At 35.7% G+C, this 15,387-nt stretch overlaps 1 protein-coding gene and 1 long non-coding RNA gene across 3 annotated transcripts in view; both read left to right on the forward strand.

Annotated features, from left to right (window-relative positions):
- The first annotated feature begins 547 nt into the window (after positions 1 to 547).
- Positions 548 to 15,387, forward strand: part of LOC121739918 (protein bark beetle) — a 50,194-nt gene continuing 35,354 nt past the window's right edge. For both annotated transcript variants that reach the window (XM_042132529.1, XM_042132530.1), the window contains exon 1: positions 548 to 1,197. In XM_042132529.1, the coding sequence (XP_041988463.1) occupies positions 850 to 1,197 (348 nt within the window). In that variant the 5' untranslated portion in view covers positions 548 to 849. The remainder of the gene's footprint in view (positions 1,198 to 15,387) is intronic.
- Positions 6,237 to 12,107, forward strand: LOC121739921. Its single transcript, XR_006037505.1, has 3 exons — positions 6,237 to 6,247; positions 11,012 to 11,016; positions 11,774 to 12,107. It is a non-coding gene; the product is annotated as an uncharacterized LOC121739921 (long non-coding RNA).

A 15,387-nucleotide genomic window follows, 5' to 3' on the forward strand; every position in this document is an offset into this window, starting at 1 on the left:
GGGTTAGTACATGAATATAACAGCGTCCATTTTTATTTGTATCCAATCTCACTCATCAATCAAATAGCTTAGGAAATATGGTAATAAGCATAATATAACAAAAACACAATATTTTGTATAATAAGATAAAACTCCTCAACATGCCACCAAATCACATGATTAACTTTTTACATTATCTGAATTTAGTGTGAACCAACGTTAAATACTGAATTTCTTTGTTATTCAATTTGAAGAATATATTTTATAACAATTTAATGATAGGATTAAATGTTTTGATCTTGTTTATATTAGATTATTATAGTCTTCTCAATACAAATGTAGGAAATAATTATGTATTAATCTTAACGTAAGATAACAAAATAATATGACAAGATAAAAAAACAACAATTTTTTCCCGACGACTGCAAAGAATATTCTCACCTGGTCACACCGTTCAAGTGAATGGAGTACGGAAGAACGAGTGAATGATAACGCATTATGAGTGAGTGACTATAGAGGACGCTTTTCAATTTTCATACAAAACAAAAGACCGGAGGGAAGTTGAGAGGACTGAGGAGGGAATTTTATACACAAAACCGGCTAAGCAACTTTGTTCAACGGTCGCGCGCAACAGCGCGCTTGCTTATCGTGCGTTTATAGCCCCACCTTTGTTACAATATATATTTTAGTTTTTTTGTTGTGAGAAAATTATGATTTTTTTAAATATTATTAATATTTTTGATACTTTACCATAACTGCAGTCAGTTCACCGCGAAGTGATCATGTACTACATTAGAAAATGTTTGTGTACCTGTGCCGTGTTTAGATAATGTTGGAAAACAGAGAGGACATGAACCATAGAGTAGCAAAATGAGTTACAAAGAAATGGGGGTTCAGAAGAGACATAGTCAGTTCAGTGATACAAAATACAAGTGGAGGACTGTGGTTTTACTCGGATGTTTCGTGTGCTGTGTTGGTCAGGAGGTAAGGATAGGAGACACGGATCCCTACATGCTGAACAAGTCCTCCGGCCTCACGGAGTTGTCGGGCGGAGTTTTAGCGGGAGGGAAAACAGTTTGGAAGGCGGATGGAAGTCCGTACCTGTTGCGAGATGACTTGCTGGTGGAGAGGGAAGCTGAGCTGGTGGTGGAACCAGGCGTTGAGGTCAAATTCGCGCCTATGATAGGAATCACCGTTCGAGGAAGACTCGTTGCAGTGGTATGTAAAAATAATAGTCCTAAAAATAATGTTATCGGATTTATGTGTAAATAATAAATACTTGATCGGGATGGCTGGCGCTCATTGGGGAAAGCCTACGTTCAGCAGTGGTCGGCAATAGGTTGATGATGTTGTCATAATAAATACTTTGTCTCAGAGAGGAAATAGGTAGGAACGCGGGATGCTTTAGCGTACTCGGACGACATGATCTTTGACTAGGTAAAGTTGTAATAAAATAGTAGTCTATACTGTACTCGGCGAAACATGGCGTAGCGGTCATTGACTCCCTGTCAAAAACTTGTCATTTTCTATACAAAGCCGCGATTGATAACATCTGACACTTCATTGTCATTCGCGGTTTATATAGAAAATGACAAGTTTTTGACAGGGAGTCAATGACCGCCACCGCCATGTTTCGCCGAGTACCTACAGTATAGAGATGAATATTTACAACTTCTGAAATAAATATTCATTAAAATTTATCTCAGGTCACATTATAGAATCAAGTTCATCAAAAAGCCGGTCAAGTGCGAGTCAGACTCGCGCACAAAAAGAATAAAAATGTTTTTTGTATGAGAACTTATTTTGTACTGTTTTTATAGTAAGTACTTGTTGTAGCGGCAAAAAAACGTGTATAGAGAGCATTTCAACTCGAAGAGTCTAGATAAGAAATTTCGGTAAAAAAACTGAGACAGTTAAAAGACAGACGGCTGACGGACAGACAGACGCCAAAGTCTCATTATTCGTAGGGCTCACTTTGGGTACGGAACCCTAAAAAGTAAAAAATCGAGTTCGACTTTGGCCTCCCATTTGCGTAATTTTATTCCGAGAATGCACATACTTTAATGTAAGATTATTTATTTATTTTACATATATTACGTTTACTTGATATGCAAAGCCGCTGACGTATGGCTAATATTATTTTTATTTTTATTAAAAAAAACAGGCGTTGAGGTCAATTAATTATGTACAAGTTACATGTTTAGAATTGTATCCCGAATTTATAATACCTATAGGGCCAGGCCACAGCCCACACACACTGCGTTGCGGCGTCGCATCGTATTAATCTACGACGCCGCAGATCGCATCGTGAAAATTTCCGATGTAAAGAGTGCTATGTATACTCTTTACATCGGAAATTTTCACGATGAGTACCTATGGGCCAGACCACAACACTGCGTTGCGGCGTCGTAATTCGTATCGCAAAAACAACATCGCACAGAAATGCGATGCGATGTCGCAACGCAAAAATTTCTTATCATCATCGTGAGTGCTATGTATACTCTTTACATCGGAAATTTTCACGATGATGATATGAAACATGGCGGTACCGGTCATTGACTCGCTGTCAAAAACTTGTTATTTTCTATATAAACCGCGATTGACAGTGAAGTGTCAGATGTTGTCAATCGCGGTTTTGTATAGAAAATGACAAGTTCTTGACATGGAGTCAATGACCGCTACCGCCATGTTTTGCCGAGTACAGTATAGTAGGTACCATTAAAATGTCTCTTCTTTTTCGCTAAAGACTCTTTGATGTACGGTATGCAGTCTGCACTCTGCAGACGTAGGTTTCGATTTTAATTTTTCAAAGTATGTATAATTTCGAGGGAGAAGGAAGCGCGGCGATTAGCCTTTTATACAATAACTAGCTGTTGCCCGCGACTTCGTCCGCGTCAACATAGTATAAGTCCGCTAACAAATATGAAAAAAGTAAAAAATAACCTCCTCCTTTTTGGAAGTCGGTTAAAAAGTAGCCTAAGTTACACCTTACTACATTAGCTATCTACCAAAAAAAGTCCCGGCAAAAAAGCTCCAGCCGTTTCAGAGATTAGCCGGAAAAAACAGACAGACAGACATACAGACAAAAATTGTAAAAAATGTTGTTTTGATGTATGTACCCTACATACATTCATATGCATGTAGTAAAAAACGGTTTTTTCAATATTACAAACAGACACTCCAATTTTATTTATATGTATAGATGTATAGATGTATAGATATTTTAGGAAAATATTAAGACGTACGTACTGTTCAGTTTCTAAACGAAAATCGGCAGGTTAGCGCAGATAGAGACGAAAAGCGTCAAAGCAAGACGTCGTAGCTTTCCCAGATAGGTATATGTCTAGCTTTTCTCATACCACCAATCTAGTGTGTTGGCTATGTGTTCGATTGTAAAGGGCGCTCCACATTCTCAAGAGACATTCATACGAGAATCTCCGGAGATTCTCAGCGAGAACTATACCGAGAACTTCTTTGGGTACACACTCTCACAAAGTTCTCAAATAGTTCTCACTACAGTTCTCGCGCTCGATGACGATGGACGCAGAAGCCGCTGCGACAAGTTTATTGTTATGTGCATTCGCATATTATAATTATGCGTATACTAAAAAGAAAAAAGTTAATGGAAATATTTATTTAATTTCCGCTTGGAAATATTCTAAAAATTTCAACTCAAGTTAGTTTGTCCAAGTTACGCTCATATTGACGCCACGCGGTACACAATATACAACCGTTCAAGTCCGCGGCTCGCGCGCTACTGAGAAACATGCGAGTGTGGAGTCAATACATGTTCTCGACTGTTCTCACGTCCTCGCGCTCCTTTGTCTCGCGTCAAAAAAAGCGACAAAAAGTGGAGAACAGCCGGAGAACAACGCGAGAACTTGAGAAGAATACGCGAATCGCTTCCACATTCACGTTTTTCGCATGTTTCTTGCGATCTCGCGAGATTCTCTTGAGAATGTGGAGCGCCCATAAAAGTGATCGATATTCAAGGTATAAAAATTCCAAGCGGAAAGCATCATTTGTTGCCTAGGCTAAAACCCTATCGCTCTTTAGTCCACAACTCCACAACAAAACTCGGACTAGGTTGTACAAAATTCTAGCGTCCTTACAGTGATAACAATAGATAAATTCCACTGTGAGTGATAAAATTGTTCGATGATAACCGATAACTACACCTGTAGTATTGATTTGTTCATATCACGTGCTTTGATAGATAATAATCGATCGTAATAAGCAACTACAGTAAGTACGTAAGAACCAAGTGGTGTTATTCGTGTTAGGACTTAGGTTATATTTTATTACTTATTAGGTTCAAATACTAGATGACGCCCACGACTCCGCAAATAAGCCGTTGGGGCAAAATTCGTTTTAAATCGTACGATAACCGTACATTTTACCGGGATGAAAAGTATAGACCGTGCTTAGTCAATATACAGTGCGTATTGTTTGTTATATTAAAAGTTAAGCGAAGGCCAATTAATAAAATGTCTGGGGAAGAACTATTTTCTGTAGCTTTTAAATGCTCCCATGCATCAAAGAACATATTTTTTAATGAAATAAGGGGGCAAACGAGCAAACGGGTCACCTAATGGAAAGCAACTTCCGTCGCCCATGGACAGTGGACACTCGCAGCAGCAAGTGCGTTGCCGCCTGCCGGCCTTTTAAGAGGGAATAGGGTAATAGGGGAGGGAAGGGAAGGTAATAGGGGAGGGTAGGGAAGGGAATAGGGTAGGGGATTGGGCCTCCAGTAAACTCACTCACTCGGCGAAACACAGCGCAAGCGCTGTTTCACGCCGGTTTTTTGTGAGAACGTGGTATTTCTCCGGTCGAGCCGGCCCATTCGTGCCGAAGCATGGCTCTCCCACGTAAAACTTTTTCACGTCTTGTGAGAGAAATAGAATAACATACTTTTAAATCATTTCTATTCTATGAGACCGTTATAATTATTGTCCACATTATGATTGTGCTGATACTAGAATAACCTAGAAAAGAAGAAAACTGCTAGGAAACGAGAAAATCTACCCTATGCTTTAGCATTTTAGTTTGTGAATTGGCGCTTTGCTCAAGTTTCCTTTTGATCGCGAAGGCCTCGAACAATAAAGCTTGTTTTATTGTCAATCTGGTCAGTGGTCGTCCTACATATCCGATGAGTCAGCGGCAGATGGCAAAGACACCGATGACCTGACCTTTCCCCGAGTCACGTCGCTTATTAAATCATTGCATTAGGAAGCCGCCGCAGCTTCCGAACTCGTTAGGGCCATGGGGATCGTTTCGATGCATCGCAATTCGCAGGTAAACTGTATGAAGGTTTCTTATAAGAATTCCTCACTTTCTCATATTATTTTATTTGCTTTCAAAGTATCGTAAATGTAGCGGTATTTACATCGCATCGGATTGTCGGCGTCGTCCTTAGCATTCGTTGTACTTTCATCAGCGATTGGCCGTAAAAGTTTCACGATTATGGGTATAATGAATATAGCTGCTATGGCAACTGAGATAACTTGCCTAGAAAGAAAAGGCTATAAGTACCCAATCTAATCTTTATGGATCAAACTTAAAAACACCAAATTGTGTCTTTACTTTTTTCCTATTAGATGTCTTGTTAGAAGATACATCATACAAGCAACATTTCAGCCATCAAACTTTTTCAAAATACAGAAACTATTTTCCAAAAATTCAAAAAGATTATCTGGATGCATAGAAACAACTTCAGTCACGGTGAAGAATCCAATGAGGTTAAAACGCGTGTCAACAAATACTTTCTCCCTGCGTCACTGGAAACCGGTTAGGGTTGAGTAAAAAACCAGACGTGGGGTGAATGCTACCCTTAACCTGTTGGGTTATTTGCGCGGGGCATGATACTAGGCAACTTGCTCGAGTTTTTACTGACTTCTAAGCGTTGACATTTAGATCCAAAACATTGCTCAAGACAACTTCTAATCATAGATATAAAGATCAAGTCCAAGTTCAACGTTTTTGCTCTTTATTGCGTAAATCTAACTAAATGGTTAAGGATTTGAAGAGTCTATTAAAAACCTCCGAAAGCAATATATTAAGTAAATAAATAATATATAATAATATAATATTATGCGACATTTATGATTTAATGCCGGCTCTTGATATAGGCGAACGCGTTGGCCAACGCGTCTGCAGACGCGTTGGCAGTGCGCTTGCAACGGCGTTTGTGAGTAATCCACACATAGGAAGGTCGTTCAGTATGCTTTGGATCGCGCCAATGTGCGGACGGATTCAAAATGGATGTTGAGTCGCTAACAGCTGCAGCTGTATATTTATTCACAGCTTATAATTACTTTGTAAATGTGGACAAGAAAAAGTTTTAAAAGGGTATTCTCGAATTAAATAAGTAAAAGGCGAGAAAACGTAACAAACAAAGAAATAAACTCACTTTTACATATTTTATACCTAATATTAAAATAATTTAATTTTTTTATTACTTATTATTTATTATATATAAAAATTATTATCTACTTATTACTTATTATAATTATCATGATTAATAATTAATAATATATATTTATTATTTATTAAATATTTAATTTATTTTGTTCTTAGTATATTTTGTTGTTATAGCGACAACAGATATAGGTACATTATCTGCGAAAATTTCAGAAATCTAGCTAAGTATAGCGGTTCTTGAGATACAGCCTGGAGACAGACAGACGGACAGACAGATGGACAGACAGACAGACGGACAGACAGAAATGCAGACAGACGTTGAAGTCTTAGTAATAGGGTCCCGTTTTTACCCGTTGGGTACGGAATCCTAAAAACATCGTGAGGAAAATAGAATGTCCAATAACCTTATTTTTTTTTTTGCAACTTTTGATACGATTTTTGGTTCCACAGGCAGTTTTTACTCTGATAGGGTCTATACAGACGGACCGCATTTCAACTGCAATCCAACCGCAAATTGCAGTTCAAGTGCAGTTTGAATGCAGTTGACATGACTGCAATAAAACTGCAAACCAAATGCGCAGTAGGATTGCAGTTCAGTTGCAGTTGGCGTGCAGTCGTGTGAACCGCATACCGACTGCATCCAAACTGCACTGCTACTGATTCCATGCGCGGGAGAGTGGAGCGTGCGGGTGGGTGGGATAGTGCATTTTGGATGCAGTCGGTATGAAGTTCACACGACTGCAGTCAACTGCAATCCGACTGCGCGTTCGGTTTGCAGTTCTATTGCAGTCGTGTCAACTGCGTTCAAACTGCACTTCAACTGCAATTTGCGGTTGGATTGCAGTTGAAATGCGGTCCGTCTGTATAGACCCATAGGGCCCAATAAATTTAAATGTTTTCTCGATACTCATATTGTTCGCCATTTCGTCAAGTTAGATGTTAATTCGCCACAAGAAGGAAACGTGCACTCTTCATCGCCGCTCCGGGCGAACTGATCGCGCGGCCTATGTGTGGATGGAGCGCGAAGCTTGCGACAAATGTCCTTTGATCTTTTGCCGGCATTTCCGACCCGCGCGGCAAGCTCGCAGATGCGTCGGCCAACGTCTAAATACCTACGGCCAACGCGCGAACGCCCGTTCTACACATTGGGCCAACGCGTCTGCAGACGCGTTGGCCAACGCGTTCGCCTATATCAAGAGCCGGCATAAAACACGACCTTAACTAGATTTCTGGCAACCTTCAATGGTGATATATAATAAATAAATTATTATTGGACGTCAATTTACATGATTATAATAAATAATTTAAGGTTTTCCTCAGCATTTAATGACTCAGGTAAAAAAGTTGTCGAGATAGAAAGAAAATCTAAAGGAAATAATGACCAATAAAACGTAAGAATCATGATCAAGAAATTATAAAAACTCTACGTGAAAGTAAATGCAATAAAAAAAACAGCCGAATAATAATTAAGCAACCTCTTTTTTTGAAGTCGGTTAAAATTAATATCGTTAGTATTGTCAGTTCCACTTGGTTCCACATAGCTACGAGTAACACAGGTGTTATGGTTCCTCACCGCAAGGTGTTTAATTATGATGAATTGTTATCAAAATAGTGTCAAGATCTGCAAACACAGATAACGTGCACGACCCACGGGCCAAGACCCGAAAGATAATCTTCAAAATAAAAAACCTCGGCTTTTTTGCCTTATAGATAGTAGGGAAAGAAGAATAATAGAGTGATACGATCTACCCACGTTGGCCTATGTTGGACAAGTGACTACGTGGTCGTGTAGAGGGGCATAATATTCGTTCACGTTGGGTCATTAGTCATTACTCATTAGCAATCTATGTGTTATTCTGATGTACTATAAGCTATAATATTTTTTTTTTTTTTTATTTATTTATTTAAGGTCGCTTTTTAACAACAAAGGTCATTAACGACCACAATAATTAACAATAGAAGACAATAGAACTTAAAATGTAACAAATAGGTACATCTAAACTAATTTATAAACATCAATCATTTTCAAAAATGTTAAGGTCTGATCACAGCCATTTTTATTTAAACATTCCTTAAGACTATTTGGTAAACAAGATAATTGTTTTTCTCTATTGTAAGCTGAGCATTCCACTAAAAGATGAGAGACACTCATATCTTGCCCACACCTACATTTATTCTTTTCATCTTTTGTTATTAAATGTATGTGTGAGAAGTTAGTGTGTCCAATGCGAAGTCTCGTTATTACAACTTGATCTTTTCTGCTGAATGAAATGGGGGACTCTTCAAAAATAGAATTTCTAATATTTATTAATTTACTAGTGTTATCAGTTTTCCAATAATCATCCCAAAAAATTTTAACCTTATATTTGCAGTATTTTTGTATTTCTGAAGGGGGTGAATTTATTTCTCTGAAAATTTCATTTTCATTTATTGCATTTCTGGCTTCAGAGTCCGCCAATTCATTCCCAATTATTCCTATGTGACTCGGGATCCATACAATTTGAAAGTTGAAGTTATTATTCAGGAGGTTTAACATTTTTTCTTTAATTTCAATTATTAATGGGTTATTATTATTATTATTCTGCAAAGCTGTAAGACATGATTTAGAGTCCGAATAAATTAAGTACATTATAGAATTAGGTTCGTTAAATATAATTTCTAAAGTTTTGAGTACAGCTAACGATTCACAACTAAAAATAGAGTGGTAGTCTCCAATTCTATATCGATGACAACAATTATTTGATACTATTGAAAAACCCGATCTCTCATTCACAACTGACCCATCAGTAAAGAAAAGTTTACTGTTTTTATATTTACTATTAATCTCATTATACATATTTATATAAACTTCACGCGGTGTATTATCCTTAAGATTGTTTGCCAGTTCCAAATTAATAGGAAATTCATGATTTTCCCAGGGAGCACATGACAATATTTTCTTATTTAATATAGCTGGGATACTAAGGTTAACTTCCTCCAGATATTTAGCAGATCTTATGCGTAAGGGTTGGGGAAGACTAGATTGCAAACGATACACTGCATCTACTGATGAAAACTTTGTAAAATAATTGTAAATAGGATTTTGAGGCTGAGATAGTATGTTAATAGTATATACGATTACTAATTGCTTTCTTCTTATTTCTAAAGGCATTTCTCCGGCTTCAGCTAAAATACTTTTTATAGGACTAGTCTTAAACGCACCTATGCATAGGCGGAGAGCAGTGTTTTGAATACTTTCTAAAGAATTCAAAGTTCTGTTCCTCGCGGAATCATAGATGATACATCCATAGTCCAATTTTTGTCGAATAAAAGCATTATAAATATTTATTAAACATTTTCGTTCAGAGCCCCAAGAAATCGATGACAAAACCTTAATAACATTCAATCTCTTGTAGCATTCAGATTTAAGTTTATTTATATGAGTTACCCATGTTAATTTCCGATCAAAAGTCAAACCAAGTATTTTTAAATTTTTAACTTCTTTAATTTGTGCATTATTTAAAGTTAACCTTAAATTTCTTGTTTTATTTCTCTTCTTAGTTAAAATTAAGAATTCAGATTTAGTAATGGAAAATTTAAAACCAGATTTTTCGGCCCATTGTTGTAAACTGTCTAAGGTTTTTTGTATTAATGTAAATATAGGTTTTAATGTTCTACCAAAACATGTCAACGTTAGGTCGTCAACAAATAAGAATCCTTTTACAGGACTTATTATATAAGAGAAAATGTCATTAATTGTAATTAAAAACAATAAAACACTAATCACCGAGCCCTGTGGAAGACCATTTTCTATGGAAACAGGGTTTGATAATGTGTCATTAATTCTTACTTTAATTGATCTCGCTGTAAGAAAATTTTTAACGAATGCTAAAGTATTTCCATTAATATTTATCTTTTGCAGTGATTTTAAAACTTTATGTCTCCATGTCATTTCATACGCTTTTTCTATGTCAAGCGCAACTATTACCATAAAAAATTCATTAGCAATACTATCAATAACTTCACTCTCAATATTCATCAAAAGGTCTGTAGTGGATCTAAATTGGCGAAATCCGTATTGAAAAGGGGATAAATAGTTATTTTTTTCAACGTACCATCTCATTCTTTTGGCAATAATTTTCTCTAATATTTTACACATATTACATGTTAGGGCAATAGGTCTATAGCTGGTATTCAATTTTGGAATTTTACCAGGTTTCAATATTGGAACCACTAAGGCTTCTCTCCAACTGTCAGGAAAAACTTGTTTTTGCCAAATAAAATTATATAACAGAAGTAAAAAACTTAGGGCACTTTCCGGTAAATGTTTTATTATAATATTTGAAACGTTATCAGGTCCTGGACTTGAATTTCCTACTTGAGATAACACTAGTCTCATTTCGTTCATTGAAATAATACTATTAATTGAATCAGAATTATCTGAAAAATCAAAATTGTGTTCACTTTCCTCTAAATTTTTGTACTGAATGAAATGGTCATCGTAATTGGAGGAGGAAGAGTTGGTCGCAAAAGTAGTTGCTAAAATATTAGATATTTCCTTTGGGTCAGATGCAAATGAGCCATTCGGTTTCTCAAGAACAATTTTATCAAGCCTAATATTGCACCTATTAAGAATATGTACCTTTTTCCAAACATCGCCAATAAGCGTTCGATTATTTATTGAGGATACCCATTTTTCCCAATACTTCTTTTTATTATTTTTTAAAAGTCTCCTATAAAAAGCTCTCTTTTTTTTGTAGTCAATTTTATACAATGAATGGGGGTCATTTTTTGCGTGTTTTTTAAAAAGTTTAAAGGCCTTTTTTGTTGCCCTTAGAGCAATTCTACAAGCATCGTCCCACCAAGGTAAATTACTATTTCTCATGCGACCAGTAGACTTAGGTATGGACAAGTTCGCTGCTTCTAAAATAATTTTAGTAAATTTTCCAACAATGTCATTAATAGAACAGTGAGGCAAAGAAATTAAAGATGATAATTCTAGAATATTTTGATTAACTATTTCGGAAAACATTAACCAATCTGCTTTATCGTATTTCCATTTTTTTGGTAACCACATTTCATGTTGTGAATTTTGATTAATTAACGTTTTAATAAAAATTGGGAAATGGTCACTGTCATATAGGTCATCTAAGGCGTTCCATTCAAAATATGATGATATATCTCGTGAAGCCAAAGTTAAATCTATATTGCTCATGCTACCATTATTACTATTGAAATGTGTAGGTTGTCCATTGTTTAACAATAACAAATCATTATGGTCATCGAGCCATTGAGCTATTAATCTACCTCTGGTGTCACATTTATCGGATCCCCAATAAAAATGGTGGCTATTAAAATCACCCATAACTATGAAAGGGGGAGTTAATTGACTAAGTAAATTATTTAAATCACCTAAACTAAGTGTGCAGCTATTGGGAAGGTATATATTGCATATAGTAACAGTGAAAGGAAATTTAATTTTAATTATAACTGCTTCTAAGTTAGTGTTTATATCAATTAATTCTGGAAAAGTATACGATTTGATAAATATTGCAACGCCGCCACTAGCCCTATTACTTTGTAAACGGTTTTTAAAAAAGTGTACATACCCATTAATAGAAGCACAGTAATTTGAAGTAAAGTTTGTTTCCTGTAAACATATGCATGTTGGACTTAAACGATTAATCAATAGTTTAATATTCTCCAATCTTTTAAAGTAACCATTTACATTCCACTGTATTAAATCCATGAAATTATTGAATATAATATAATAAATATGTAAACTTAATCTGTTTTTTTTTTTTTTTTTTTTAATATAAGTATATCAAGCTAGTTTATTATTACTAATTATCTTATAATGTAGGTTTTGTCGAGTCACTAATCAATATTTCATGTAATTTCTTAGATAAACGAGAGCACCTATTTTTTAAGCTCTTATTTAACTTACTATGAATTTTATTACACATTTTAATTAAACCGTGAATGTTATTTGTATAGTCATAAGTTAATTCTTTTACATTCTGTTTTCCTTTTACATTATCCAATAAACTAATAAATTGATCTAAATTGATAGGGAATGAATTGTCGCTATTTATTTCTGCCATATTTCTCTCGATATCTTTCCAAACTTCGTCTTCAGTTCTCTTATCCTCTTTTTTTAACTTCTTCTTCGGTTTCGATTTAACTGTAATATCATCCATAGAAACATTGCTTTCCGTGCCGTCGGTTTCCGATTCCATGATATCAGAATCTTGCTCCTTTTCGAACTGTTTCAACTGTATATTATCTGGTATCGATAAATCACTAGTAGTTGAAGAATGAATACGTTTTTTACCTTTTAGAGACAATGTAATTGATTGAGATGGTGGTTCTAATATATTATTTTGGACAGTGGATATCTTGTCCGATACACGGTCATCGTTTCTTTCAAATATTTGATTAATTTCTTCCTCCAATTGATTATTAATCTCAGTTTCTTTTATGCCGGAATCAGCTTGTGATATTGCTGCATTCTGGGGACAATTTTTCGCTAAGTGGCCCATTGAGTTACATGAAAAACATTTCAAGCTGTCATTAGAGATGTATATCCAATAGTTGGTCCCTTCGTAGGAAAGTTGAATTGATTCCGGAAGTCGTGATTCATCCTCAGGGCTAACGTATAACTGTCTTCTAAAGCTCATAATGTGGGAAAAGCCTGGATCACTCACACCAATCTTCATAAACGTAATAGGAGACAAAATTTTTATTTTAAACTCTTCAAATTTTTGTTCTATGATTTTATTAGGTATAACAGGGCAAACATTCGATAATACTATTCTTTTATTTCTGCTGATTAGTGATTTTATTTCAAGTAAATTCTTATTTATAATTACGTTTTTCTTTTCTTCGATAAGGTAATCTGCGGTTTTCTTGCTATCCAAATAAATACATATTCGAGCATTTGATATGCGGGATATAAACCGTATAGTTGAAGCTGGTGTAATAGATGACAGCGCAATTAGGTACTCCCTGAGGGTTACTCCTTCGATTGAGTCCAAGATAATGGCTTGATCCTTTTTGGGGAAAACTGTTGTGGATGTCACGTTCGCATAACTTGAGACATTCGAAGTTTGGGGTACTTGAGTTTCAGTAGGTAATTGATGAGACATTGGGGGGTATTGAGACGTTGTGGGGTTTTGAGACATTGGGGGGTTTGAATACGTTGGGGTAGAATACATTTTAAAATATAGGGTCTCCTGTTGCCAGGAGATACCCTATTTGTGTTATATTAGACACTTGTGCGTAGGTAAAAGATCACGCGTAAACAAAACACGACGGTTCGCCTTAGAAAGGACACGCGCATCCGCTATGACTGCTCGCGCAACACTGAAGCTATAATATTATTGTAAAATTTCATTAAAAATTCAAATCCATTCAGTAGTTTTTGCGTGAAAGAGTAACAAACATCCATACATACATCCATATATCCACACATCCATACATAATATACAAACTTTCCCCTTTATAATATTAGTAGGATAAAGTGGAACTACATTAATTACATCTTCCGTCTTCGTAAGTTAGTCCGTAATTACAATGCTTCAATAGTGCTTTCTTTAACAAAATTTACGAAAGCTGTGACAGTTTCTACAACATTAATAACAATGAACTAATTAACATAATTTACTTTAGTAGCTTTTAGCGAAAACCTAATAGCAGAGTTTTAATGAAATGGTTTTTCCAAACACTTACCTGATTGGGAATTGGGATATTGGTTGGAAACAAATAGTTTTTGCGGAATGTTTTGTTTTTTGTACATAGCTAATTCAATATTTTAAAGTATCTATGTTAATTAGTTGAATAATGAAATGACCCATTGATTAATATTAGGCTTATATTAGCTAAATATGCATTAAAAGTTAAGGAGCTGATGACACATAAGTTGTTTTACATTTAACATAAATCAGTTATCATTGAAAAAACAAAAAGGAACTACCTAAGCTTAAATAATGTCGTAAACTTAAATAATATTGTAAAGATCAAAGAACTGTCCTTTTAGTTAAAAAGCACCTATAAAACCGAATCTATTACTTTTGCAAATGATCTTTGCAATCTCATGACTGATAAAGTATGTTTGAAAGTAAATGAAACTGAAACACCAATAAAATAGACAAGAAACGCGAATAAATAATTATCTCGACTTTCTAGTATCTGAGCTTCTATTTTACAGATAGATTCTGACTCTGCGGAATCTTTCACAAAACCTATTCTTATTATTTCAACTGACAGGACGATTCTACCAATATCATAATTTGTATTTAAACTTGGCACAGAAGTTGGTACCGTACATGGCATAGTAACTCCTTAATTGGTAGTAGTACCATGAAGTTTTGGTGAACAACCTATTATCTCACAGCGATGCGATGTTGCACAGTTAGACTGCGGTTGAGTGGCCCTGAGTTCACTTAGCCCCGTTTAAAACTTAACCTTGTAGGTACAGTGAACTGATTCACCGAAACTGATGCTGTTATTGAAAATTCCCATAGAACTCTTAACAGTGTACACCGTGAAAATGTTAATGATCTCCTTCGATCACTAATATATTAGTGATCGAAGATGATCTCTCACAAAAATGAAATATTATTCGGGGTAGTAGTAAGCCAGCCTCGTGAGTCTAGGGTCCGGATATGTTTATCATAGACAAATATATTTATACGTGGGAGAGCCATGCTTCGGCACGAATGGGCCGGCTCGACCGGATAAATACCACGTTCTCACAAAAAACCGGCGTGAAACAACGCTTGCGCTGTGTTTCGCCGAGTGAGTGAGTTTACCGGAGGCCCAATCCCCTAACCCCTACCCTATTCCCTTCCCTTCCCTCCCCTATTACCCTATTCACTCTTAAAAGGCCGGCAACGCACTTGCAGCTCTTCTTTTTTTATTTATTTATTTATTTATTTATTTCTTTTATAATATACATAACAGTTATACACTTCCTGCAAAACTGCTTACGCAGTTTGACTGCAAGTT

This window comes from Aricia agestis, chromosome 2 (genome assembly GCF_905147365.1).
Source record: "Aricia agestis chromosome 2, ilAriAges1.1, whole genome shotgun sequence".
In the NCBI taxonomy this organism is placed as follows: Eukaryota; Metazoa; Arthropoda; class Insecta; order Lepidoptera; family Lycaenidae; genus Aricia; species Aricia agestis.